This window comes from Bos taurus, chromosome 18 (genome assembly GCF_002263795.3).
Source record: "Bos taurus isolate L1 Dominette 01449 registration number 42190680 breed Hereford chromosome 18, ARS-UCD2.0, whole genome shotgun sequence".
Taxonomy (NCBI): domain Eukaryota; kingdom Metazoa; phylum Chordata; class Mammalia; order Artiodactyla; family Bovidae; genus Bos; species Bos taurus.
The window spans coordinates 63,863,935-63,876,839 of NC_037345.1; the positions used below are offsets into that span (position 1 = coordinate 63,863,935).

Here is a 12,905-nt window from a genome sequence, read left to right on the forward strand (position 1 = left end):
ATTCTACCTTAATGGCACTAATTATAAGTCTATGACAGTATGCTAAATGCTTTAAATGGATTACCTAACATTTTTCAAAATAAGTGTTTTAAATGGAAAAGTAACATGAATAAACTCTTTATTTTTAAAAAACTCAGTTGGCTACAGTGTTAAAAATACACTTGAGGGGAGCAAGAGGAAATATGGTTGTAACCCTATGCAGAAATCCAAATGAGATGGCTGCATCTTGGACTGGGATAATGACACACTGAGCTAGAAAAAAGTGACAGATTCTAGAAATGCTTCGAAGATTGAAACTAGAGGACGTGGTGGTAGGAGGAGGAGGGTATCACCGAGGATGACTCTCCAGTATGAGTTCGCTGATGGTGAGCAAGATGTACAGTCTGCCTAAACGTTTTTCCACGTGCTTTACACTCATACGGCCTTTCGCCAGTATGAATTCTCCTGTGCGGTGTCAGATGGGCAATCTGGCTGAAGGCCTTGTTGCATTCCTTACACTGGTAAGGTTTCTCTCCTGTGTGGATTCTCTGATGCAGAGTAAGGGATTTACAATGACTAAAGGCTTTTCCACAGATGTTGCATTTGTAAGTTTTCTCACCCGTGTGACACCTTTGGTGACAGATCAGGGATGCCCTCTGTCTGAACGCCTTCCCACATTCGAGACACGCGTACGGTCTTTTGCCAGTGTGAAGTCTCTGATGTTGAGCAAGATAGGAGCCATCACTGAAGGCCTTCCCACATTGAAAACATTCATAAGGCTTCTCACCAGTGTGAACTCTCTGGTGCTGAATAAGGTGAGCAATCTGACTGAAGGCCTTACCACATTCCTTACATTCATATGGTTTCTCTCCAGTGTGTATCTTCTGATGTAGTGCAAGATGAGCATTCTGGCTGAAGGTTTTGCTGCATTCCTTACATTAGTAAGGTTTCTCCCCAGTATGAATTCTCTGATGATGGGCGAGGTGCGTGCTCTGCCGAAAAGCTTTCCCACATTCCTTACATTCATAGGGTTTCTCTCCAGTATGGACTCTCTGATGAAGAGTGAGTGAGCCACGATGGCTAAAGGCTTTCTCACAGATACTACATTCATAGGGTTTCTCTCCTGTATGAATTCTCTGATGGACGGTCAGGGAGGAGCCATGGCTAAAAGCCTTTCCACACACATTACATTTATAGGGTCTCTCTCCAGTATGAATTCTCTTATGCTGAATAAGTCCTATGTGATCGGTGAAGGCTTTCCCACAGTCAATACAATCAAAGGGCTTTTCTCCAGTGTGACAATACCTTCGATGACGTATAAGAGAAGCGTTCTGCTGGAAGGCTTTCCTACAGTCAATACATTTGTAGGGTCTCTTTCCAGTGTGAATCCTTCGATGATGAGCCAGGGATGAACAATAACTAAAGGCCTTCCCACATTCGATACATTCATAGGGTTTCTCTCCAGTGTGAACTCTCTGGTGTTGGACAAGATATGCAAGCTGGCTGAAGGCTTTGTTACACTGCTTACACTGATAAGGTTTTTCTCCAGTATGAACTCTCTGATGTTGAATGAGATGAGCATTCTGGCTGAATGCTTTTCCACACTCAGTACATTTGAAGGGTTTTTCTCCTGTGTGGATTCTCTGATGTTGAGCAAGGTGTGCACTCTGGCTAAAGGCTTTTCTGCATTCGAGACATTCATAGGGTTTCTCTCCAGTATGAATTCTCTGATGAAGAGTAAGAGTTGAGATTTTGCTGAAAGTTTTCTCACAGTCATTACATTTCAAAAGATTCTTTTCTCCATAGGCCTGCTTGTCTTTTTTCACAAAGGAATGTGTCTTTAAGCTTTTCTTATCTGTGTCAAAATTATATATTCTCTCTTTGATGGGAAATACCTGTTTTATATACCATAATGTATTCAGATGAAAAATTGTCCCAGATTTGTTAAAGTGGTCGCCTTTCTCAATAAGGGTATCTATGTGACTGACTGTCTCTTGCCTAAAATGTGTCTTTGGACTTACCAGCTCCCTCTCAAACAGGTCTTCAGACTTCCAGTTTTCCCCTAATGTGGAACATTCAAGGCCATAGCTTGTAAGTCTTTCCATTTTCATTGCCTGAGATAATTTTTCCTCATAGATGTCCTGGTTTAGAGATAATTCCTTTTTCATCCACACATACTCCAAGTCTGAAAGATATTAAGAAAGCAAATGTCTCCTTTATTTAATGCTAGAAGAACAGACACTTACAAAATAAAACCATGTGAATCACAACAGTTGCTGAAGCCTATAAAGGGACATGTTTTTGATAGTTCTTCAAGTTAGGTGATGTGACCATCTTTGCATTTCTAGAATAAACTCTCCTTGGCTATGGTATATTATTTCAACATGACTTTTTATTTAAGATATTGTACCAATATTTATTATTGCATTAATAATTCCCTTTTTTGGGATGCTATTTTGGTATCAAATGTTATACTATCTTCACAATAACATTTTAAAATAGTTCTTTTTATTCTCTGTCAAGGAAAACTTCAAACAATGATTTTTTTCTTTACAAGCTTTATATAATTACTGTGTGAAACTATTTGGGGTTAATTGCTTCTTTTTTGGGAGGAAGTAGTTCTTAAATGACTTCCTACATATTTTCAGTGGTACCTGGTCTGTTCAAATTTTCTCTCTCTGGTGTCAGTTCTGGTAATTATAGTCTCATAAAGTATCATCCATTTCATTAAGATTTTCAAATTGTTTACAAATAGTTGACTTTCAAAAATGGATTCATATAATTTTTTTTAAGTACTTAGGCATCATTTACCATTATTTCTTTCCTTGTGTCTTCTCTCATTTGTCCCGACAGTTTATATACTTTTATCTCTAGCAATATAAATCACTGTGCCTGATGAACTATGGAATAAGGTTCGTGACATTGTATAGGAGACAGGGATCAAGACCATCCCCATGGGAAAAAAAATGCAAAAAAGCAAAATGTCTGGGGATGCCTTACAAATAGCTGTGAAAAGAAGAGAACCAAAAAGCAAAGGAGAAAAGGAAAGATATAAACATCTGAATGCAGAGTTCCAAAGAATAGCAAGAAGAGATAAGAAAGCCTTCTTCTCTGATCAATGCAAAGAAATAGAGGAAAACAACAGAATGGGAAAGACTAGAGATCTCTTCAAGAAAATTAGAGATACCAAGGGAACATTTCATGCAAAGATGGGCTCAATAAAGGACAGAAATGGTATGCACCTAACAGAAGCAGAAGATATTAAGAAGAGATGGCAAGAATACACAGAAGAACTGTACAAAAAAGATCTTCACGACCAAGATAATCACGATGGTGTGATCACTGACCTAGAGCCAGACATCCTGGAGTGTGAAGTCAAGTGGGCCTTAGAAAGCATAACTACGAACAAAGCTAGTGGAGGTGATAGAACTCCAGTTGAGCTATTCCAAATCCTGAAAGATGATGCTGTAAAAGTGCTGCACTCAATATGCCAGCAAATCTGGAAAACTCAGCAGTGGCCACAGGACTGGAAAAGGTCAGTTTTCATTCCAATCCCAAAGAAAGGCAATGCCAAAGAATGCTCAAACTACCGCACAATCGCACTCATCTCACACGCTAGTAAAGTAATGCTCAAAATTCTCCAAGCCAAGCTTCAGCAATATGTGAACCGTGAACTTCCTGATGTTCAAGCTGGTTTTAGAAAAGGCAGAGGAACCAGAGATCAAATTGCCAACATCTGCTGGATCATGGAAAAAGCAAGAGAGTTCCAGAAAAACATCTATTTCTGCTTTATTGACTATGCCAAAGCCTTTGACAGTGTGGATCACAATAAACTGGAAAATTCTGAAAGAGATGGGAATATCAGACCACCTGATCTGCCTCTTGAGAAATCTGTATGCAGGTCAGGAAGCAACAGTTAGAACTGGACATGGAACAACAGACTGGTTCCAAATAGGAAAAGGAGTTCGTCAAGGCTGTGTATTGTCACCCTGCTTATTTAACTTATATGCAGAGTACATCATGAGAAATGCTGGACTGGAAGAAGCACAAGCTGGAATCAAGATTGCTGGGTGAAATATCAATAACCTCAGATATGCAGATGACACCATCCTTATGGCAGAAAGTGAAGAGGAACTAAAAAGCCTCTTGATGAAAGTGAAAGTGGAGAGTGAAAAAGTTGGCTTAAAGCTCAACATTCAGAAAACGAAGATCATGGCATCAGGTCCCATCACTTCATGGGAAATAGATGGGGAAACAGTGGAAACAGTGTCAGACTTTATTTTTGGGGGCTCCAAAATCACTGCAGATGGTGACTGCAGCCATGAAATTAAAAGATGCTTACTCCTTGGATGGAAAGTTATGACTAACCTAGATAGCATATTCAAAAGCAGAGACATTACTTTGCCAACAAAGGTCCGTCTAGTCAAGGCTATGGTTTTTCCTTTGGTCATGTATGGATGTGAGAGTTGGACTGTGAAGAAGGCTGAGCGCCGAAGAATTGATGCTTTTGAACTGTGGTGTTGGAGAAGACTCTTGCGAGTCCCTTGGACTGCAAGGAGATCCAACCAGTCCATTCTGAAGGAGATCAGCCCTGGGATTTCTTTGGAAGGAATGATGCTAAAGCTGAAACTCCAGTACTTTGGCCACCTCATGCGAAGAGCTGACTCATTGGAAAAGACTCTGAGGCTGGGAGGGATTGGGGGCAGGAGGAGAAGGGGACGATAGAGGATGAGATGGCTGGATAGCATCACTGACTCGATGGACGTGAGTCTCAGTGAACTCCAGGAGTTGGTGATGGACAGGGAGGCCTGGCGTGCTGCGATTCACGGGGTCGCAAAGAGTCGGACACGACTGAGTGACTGATCTGATCTGATCTGGTGTGTAACTTATTTCAGTTTTCCTGAGATTCATTGGTTTTTCTAAAATCTTGAATTGAATGCTTAATTCACTTAAAAATTATTTATTGTTTATTAACATACAGTTTTAGTGACCTACCAACATCCACTTCTTGAAACTTTTGAGAACTGAAAGCAAGAAAAGGCCACACAACAAGCCTCAGAATAAACTAACCTCCTCACCTGAAGCTGATTTCCCTGCAGTATATGTCCACAGGCTCTCATCTATTGCTCTAAACCAGAAAAAAAGCTTTTAAGCAGGACAGGGTAAAAAAACTAATAAACTGAAGAAAGTAACCTAAGCCAAAAAATCAAAGTAATTACAATAAAAGGGAGAAGACAGACAAAGAAGAAGGAAATAGGTAACATTAGTGAGTTAATTTCTTCATCTTTCATATGAGTATCAAAAGATGTTATTTTGAATCTCAAGTGGATGAGTTTTAAAATGCAAATTAAAAAATACATGAAGTCATAAAGTTAACAACTTTTAGAAGTAAACTTTTTCAATTCAAGGTGTGGGATGGTGTGAAGGGGGATTAAATAAACAGCATAGACAACAAAACAAAAAGAAATAACAACAATAAAAAAGAAACAACAAAGAGAAAAATGATTAAAAGCAGAGAGAAAAACATAGCTATATACTGGTTAACTTGATAAGTCACATTTTAAAGAAAGGAAACATTTCAACAAGTTTGAAAAATGAGACACAAACCTGCCTAAAGAATTAAAAAATGGCTCAAAATCAGGAATAATTATAACAATATAGTAACATAGGTAAACATCAATGCAACACAACAGAGTTCAGAAATAGACTGGTATTGGTAGAAAGTCAGTAAAGGCGGTATGTTGTACCAGTGAGGAAGAGAAGAAGAGACCCGCTTGAAAAATACTGGTAGAGGGTTCCCCTGGTAGTCCAGTGGCTTACAGCTGGCCTGCCAATGCAGGGGACGTGGGTTGGTCCCTGGTCTGGGAAGTCCCACATGCCGCAGGGCAACTGAGCCTGTACACCACAACTACTACGCCCGTGACCACTGAAGCCTGCTCACCTAGAGCCCGTGCTCTGCAACAGGAGAAGCCACCCCAGGGAGAGGCCCACGCACCGCAGTGAAGGGGAGCCCCTGCTCACCGCAACTAGAGAAAGTCTGTGGCGCAGCAACGAAGAACCAGGACAGCCAAAATAAAGGAAGAAAAGGGTGTGTATATGTGTGTGCTTAGTTGCTCAGCTGTAGCCCAACAGGCTCCTCTGTCCATAAAATCTAAAATGGTACAAAAAAAAAATAGTTGTAGAACAAAAGGTTTCAATTTGGGAAGGACTTTGAGAGGTATTTTCCAACAAGTATCAGAGGGAAGAAACACCTTTAGAACTGTTTTCCTAGCTGTAGCCGTCCTGCATTTACCTGGGCACAGGCCTCTTGTCAACTCTCCTTTCATCATCCAGGGCTCTTTATCTTGCTCCAGTAAAGAGATCACATCTGGTTTAGAAATGCAAAGACCTGTATGTAAAAGAAAACAAGAAAATTACCTATGCTGTGGATATTCCAGAGCCAAATGGTACTGAGAAAGAGAAACACTGTAGGAAAGTGTTGATAAAGACAGGACAGACTCCGGAGGGGAAAGACCCCTAAGGGGAGACAGAAGGCGGCACATGCTCTCACCCAGTGAAGCCAGGCTGCTGTAGTTCTCTAACATCACTTTCTTGTACAAAGTCCTCTGAGCAAGAGTCAGCCATTCCCACTCATCTTGGGAGAAGTTGACGGCTACATCCGTGAAAGTCACTGCATCCTGAAATGACACAAATGTCCTCTTGCACAATTAGTGTTCATCCCGACTTAGCTGGCTCTAGGGTTATAAGTTAGGAAAAAAAAAATTGGGTGAGTAATTGCAGTGGGGTGTCTAAATGATAGAGATTAAGTAGTTAGTTGAACTGAACAACTTTTCTGTCTAGCTACACTTTACATATTAGGAAAAAGAAAAATACAGAGATGCTCTCTGCTCTTAAAGCATTTTATGGTGTGAGGAGATATTCTCACATGAAAAAATGTTGACTGCATTCAAAACAGAGTGTCATCAGAATTTTGGCTACCTGATGCAAAAAGCCAATTCATTGGAAAAGACTTTAATGCTGGGAAAGATTGACGGCAGAAGGAGAAGGGGGCGGCAGAGGATGAGATGGTTAGAAAGCATCACCGACTCAATTCACATGAATTTGAGCAAACTCCGGGAGATAGTGAAGGACAAGGAAGCCTGGTATGCTGCCGTCCATGGGGTCACAAAGAGCAGGGCACCACTTAGTGAGTGAAAAACAACAACAACAATCATGGGAATTTCCCTGGCAGTCCAGTTGTTAAGACTCCATGCTCCCTCCCACTGCAGAGGACATGGGTTCAATCCCTAAGATCCTGCATGCCTTGCAGTGCAGCCAAAAGCACAACACAACAAAACAAACAAACAAAACCCCTAGGATATTACGAAGCAGTAAGTTATTTTATATGTTAGGAGTTAGCTCACTTTTCTACATGGGGAACTAAAGAGCTCTGGGACTGCAATAGCAAGTTTCAAGGAATGAGGCTGACCTGATGAGTATGACTTCAAGCTCCACAATATATTCTAAGAAATCTTAGTGTTCTTGAGATACTGAGGTATGCCTAAAAAATGAAAGAAAAACTGCCTAGCAGTACTATTCTCTTTTGAAATACAAATATATTTGGATCAGGAGAGAACTCACTTGGCAAACTGGTTTTTGATAATCTGCTGAGAAGCATCAGGAGAGATCATACGAGATAAGTGCATGACAAGCAACCTGTGTCTTGCTACATGAACTGAATTTATAACCAACCATGAAGTGAGGCTGGTTGTACGGGTGATGGGAGATTTTCCGTTCCTCTTTCTGTGATTTCATTTATATGAATATCTAAGAATCATTTCCATAAATATCTAAGAATGAGTTTTGAATACACAGCAGTCTTGAGTAAGACCAGAGACAAAGGTCAGAGTATTCCAAAGAGTTCAGACTCTAGCACTGGCTAGCTGGGTGGTCTTTGCCAAGTGGAATAACTCCTTTGTGCTTCAGGATTTCCCTCCTAAAAAAAATGAGAATAATTTCAGTACCTGCCTTAGAGCAGCACTGTGAGAATTAAATGAAGTAACAGGCGCAGAACAGGCTGAGTGCTCAAGAATTGTTATCTATGATAATGATGAAGGAAAGATGGGAATAAAAGAAGAGCAGCCCAGAAAGAGGGGAAACATTTGGTTTAATATTTCAATAAAAGCTTTACTTATATTTTACTAATTTCAGTATGTTATGGTAGTTAAGAACATGGCTGTGGTGGTGTGACACAGAAATAATTCTCATAAACACACAGGATTATGAGAGACAGCACAGGGAGAGCTCGTGGAAGAGCAACTCCCTGAGGACACTGCTGAGAGCATATTTATTAGAAGCTTATCTGACAGAGCTCAGAGGAGTATGACAAAAACCAGAAATCAAGCACAAAGGCAAACATACGAGGGAAATGGAATGAGCGTGTACACTACTTCTTTGAGGTCAGCGAAGGATCACATGGGATTCCTAAGGAGTTGTTCTGTGTACAGAACAATATCTGCTGTGGGCTGATACGTTAGCCAAAATATCTGTCTTATGGGCATGAGAAAGCTTACACGAGAAAGAGCACAGCTACAAGATAGCAGAGCTTATATGAAGACTAGAAAGTACATTCTCCCACACATGGTCTCTGAAGCCGGAACACCTATGTTCAAGTCCTGTTCTGCTCAGCAAACCTAAGCTATTAGTTTTGTTTTCAACCACTTAAGATATTTTAAATTCAAAAGAATAGTCGATTGAATTACATAGAAATATCACTGACTAGATGGACGTTGAGTCTGAGCAAGCTCGGGGAGTTGGTGATGGACAAGGAAGCCTGGCGTGCTGCAGTCCATGGGGTTGCAAAGAGTCGGACATGACTGAGCAACTGAACTGAACTGATCTACCATTTCCGCTGCACTTCCTTAAATCCCAACGTTCCAATTTTCAGAAGGAAACAAACTTGCCAAAATCCTGAAAGCAAGCTAGTACTTTAGGAGAAAAAAGGGAATACTAACCAGGGACATGGCTTTAAGAAGTTCAATTCCCATCACCTCTTCTTCCTGGCTCCTCATGTGGAGAAGGGCTTTACCCCGAGAGGGCAGAGCTGGGAGGAGGAGAAAGGAACAATGCGAAACTGAGTAGCTCTGATAGTCACAGCCCAGAAACACATCCCTTCAGCTCCGTCTCGTCTACGCCACGCTCCTATTCCTACTGCACCCTCCTCTCACAGTCCAGGAAGTCGCTGGGAAACCTTTAGTTTACAGCGGGGGTTCTGCTCTGCTCTGGATTTTCAGGCTGAGCACAATCTCTCTCTCGCCCAAATCCAGCCTTTCATTAACAATAGAGATGTATGAGGCATGCTGCATATATTAAAACTCTGATTTGACCTTCAGAATCTTCAACAAAAATGGGGAATCTTGTCACAGTTTCACATATGAAAGCTCTGGGAAGTAAAGTCTTTTGCACAAGTCACAAGCTTGTAAACAGTGGAGCCTAGTCACCAACGTAGATTTGCCTGACTCTTCCACTCAAGTTATTTACTCAAGCAGACACCAGAAGGTAACAGGAAAAAATCCCCCATGTGCAACTAACTACTAAGGATTTGCAAAGAGTCTATGAGACTTGAAAAAAGCCATCTTCCCAAGAAAGAAGCATTATCACCTTGGTCACAACAGAGTCCACGTGGCTTGCAGATAGCTGGACCAAAAACCTGTCAGGAGACTCAGGTTCCCATTATGCTTTGTGACAAACTATGTAGTTCTGAAGAAGTCCCCTGTCCCTTGAGCCAAGGTTCTTCAATCAGGAAGAGGATAAACTGACTTGATTCTGGTTTCTTTCTTCTAAACTCCAGTGCTTTTTCAAAGCATTATAATGATGATTAAAAGAATGAACACTTATTAAGCACTGGTTATTATGCAGTAGGCACTACACCATGTACTTCACAGGTATGAGCTCACTTAATGCTTATAACAGTCTTATGATGTATATAATATCATCCTCATTTTACATAACAAAAGCTGGGTCTGAAAGTTTAAAGAAAAAAACTCCTGCAGTGGAGGTCTTGGGATCTGAACTCTTGAAGTTACTTAACCCTCTCAGGGTCAGTTTCTCAACTGTCAAAGGTGGGTAAGAACATCACCCCAAGCAGATGTTGAAGGGCTTACATGAGACCCAGTATGAGGGGCACTCTAGACTCAGCCTGTCTTGGATGTGAATCCTGGCTCCTTTACTTACTAGTGATTACTTGTCCTTTCTATGGCTCTGCTGCTGCTGCTAAGTTGCTTCAGTCGTGTCCGACTCTGTGCAACCCCACAGACGGCAGCCCACCAGGCTTCCCCATCCCTGGGATTCTCCAGGCAAGAATACTGGAGTGGCTTGCCATTTCCTTCTCCAATGCATGAAAGTAAAAAGTGAAAGTGAACTCGCTCAGTCATGTCCAACTCTTAGTGACCCCATGGACTATAGCCTACCAGTCTCCTCCATCCATGGATTTCCAGGCAAGAGTACTGGAGTGGGTGCCATTGCCTTCTCCGTTCTATACCTCAGTATCCTCATCTGTAAAAAGGAGATAAGATAGCTTCCAGTTCATACTGTTTGGTGTTAATATCCCCCAAAGGTCTTAGAACCGTGTCTGGCCTAGAGAAAGCACTCAGTAAATATTAGCTACCATTACTGCATGCAGAAAAACAAGTGAAGAATAAAGCTATGAGCAGTGTTTCTCCCCCCTCTCTTTACTCACTCTGGTTGTGGAGGGGTGTGGCTGGAGACAGAGAAGTGTGAGGTAGGAATGGGGGAGTATTTCTGTTCACCTACTAAAAGGTGACTAAGCCATGGAAAGGCTGGAATCCCTCAGCACTTCCAAATGAAGCTGTGAATCTCACCTTCCTCACACATCTCATCCCAGTGATAAATGGGACAGGACTCTAACAGATTTTTAAATTCGTTAATTTTTAATTGGAGGATTATTGCTTTACAATGTTGTATTGATTTCTAACATATCAACATGAATCGGCCATAGGTATACACATGTCCCCTCTATCTTGATTTCTAACATATCAACATGAATCAGCCATAGGTATACACAAGTCCCCTCTATCTTGAACCTCCCTTCTACCCCTCTATAGGTCATTAGAGCGCCAGGTTTGAGCACCCTGCATCATACAGCAAATTCCCACTGGATATCTGTTTTACACATGGCAATATATATGTTTCCATGGTACTCTCTCAATTCCCCAGCCTCTCCTTCCCCAGCCGTGTCCACAAATCTATCCTCTAGGTCTGCATCTCTACTGCTACCAGGCAAACAGGATCATCAGTATCACTTTTCTAGATTCCATATGTATGTGTTAATATACGAGATTTGTTTTTCTTTCTGACTCACTTCACTCTGTATAACAGGGCCCAGGTTCATCCACCTCATTAGAACTGACTCAAATGAGTTCCTTTTTATGCTGCTGCTGCTAAGTAGCTTCAGTTGTGTCCGAATCTGTGTGACTCCATAGACGGCAGCCCACCAGGCTCCTCTGTCCCTGGGATTCTGCAGGCAAGAACATTGGAGTGGGTTGCCATTCCCTCTCTGTTCTTTTTTATGGCTGAGTACCAAATCCCTTACGATTACGCAGTGAAAGTGACACGCAGATTCAGGGGATTGGATCTGATGGACAGAGGGCCTGAAGAACTATGGATGGAGGTTTGTGACTTTGTACAGGAGGCAATGATCAAGACCATCCCCAAGAAAAAGAAATGCAAAAAAGCAAAATGGCTGTCTGAGAAGGCCTTACAAATAGCTGTGAAAAGAAGAGAAGCGAAAAGCAAAGGAGAAATGGAAAGATATTCCCATCTGAATGCAGAGTTCCAAAGAAAAGCAAGGAGAGACAGGAAAGCCTTCCTCAGCGATCAATGCAAAGAAATAGAGGAAAACAATAAAATGGGAAAGACTAGAGATCTCTTCAAGAAAACTAGAGATACCAAGGAAATATTTCATGCAAAGATGAGCACAATAAAGGACAGAAATGGTATGGACCTAACAGAAACAAAAGATATTAAGAAGAGGTGGCAAGAATACACAGAACTATACAAAAAAGATCTTCATGACCCAGATAACCACAATGATGTGATCACTTGCCTAGAGCCAGACATCCTGAAACGCGAAGTCAAGTGGGCCATAGGAAGCATCACTATGAACAAAGCTAGTGGAGGGGATGGAATTCCAGTTGAGCTATTTCAAATCCTAAAAGATGATGCTGTCAAAGTGCTGCACTCAATATACCAGCAAATCTGGAAAACTCAGCAGTGGCCACAGGACTGGAAAAGGTCAGTTTTCATCCCAATTTCAAAGAAAGGCAATGCCAAAGAATGCTCAAACTTCTGTACAACTGGGCTCATCTCACACTAGCAAAGTAATGCTCAAAATTCTCCAAGCCAAGCTTCAACAATACGTGAACCGTGAACTTTCAGATGTTGAAGCTGGATTTAGAAAAGGTAGAGGAACCAGAGATCAAATTGCCAACATCTGTTGGATCATCGAAAAAGCAAGAGAGTTCCAGAAAAACATCGAATTCTGCTTTATTGACTGTGCCAAAGTCTTTGACGTGTGGATCACAACAAACTGTGGATAATTCTTCAAGAGATGGGAATATCAGACCACCTGCCCTGCCTCCTGAGAAATCTGTATGCAGGTCAAGAAGCAACAGTTAGAACTGGACATGGAACAACAGACTGGTTTCAAATCGGCAAAGGAGTACGTCAAGGCTGCATATTGTCACCCTGCTTATTTAACTTATATGCAGAGTACATCATGAGAAATGCTGGACTGGATAAAGCACAAGCTGGAATCAAGATTGCTGGGAGAAATATCAATAACCTCAGATATGCAGATGACACCACCCTTATGGCAGAAAGTGAAGAAGAACTAATGAGCCTCTTGATGAAAGTGAAAGAGGAGAGTG

General features: G+C 41.4%; 1 protein-coding gene across 1 annotated transcript; it reads right to left on the reverse strand.

Annotated features, from left to right (window-relative positions):
- Nucleotides 1-102: 102 nt before the first annotated feature.
- On the reverse strand, nucleotides 103-9,029 carry ZNF470 (zinc finger protein 470). Its single transcript, NM_001206754.1, is given in 4 exon segments — nucleotides 103-2,164; nucleotides 6,272-6,367; nucleotides 6,530-6,656; nucleotides 8,973-9,029. Coding segments are annotated over 4 exon segments (1,527 nt in total). The 3' UTR covers nucleotides 103-917.
- Between the last annotated feature and the right edge of the window lie 3,876 nt (nucleotides 9,030-12,905).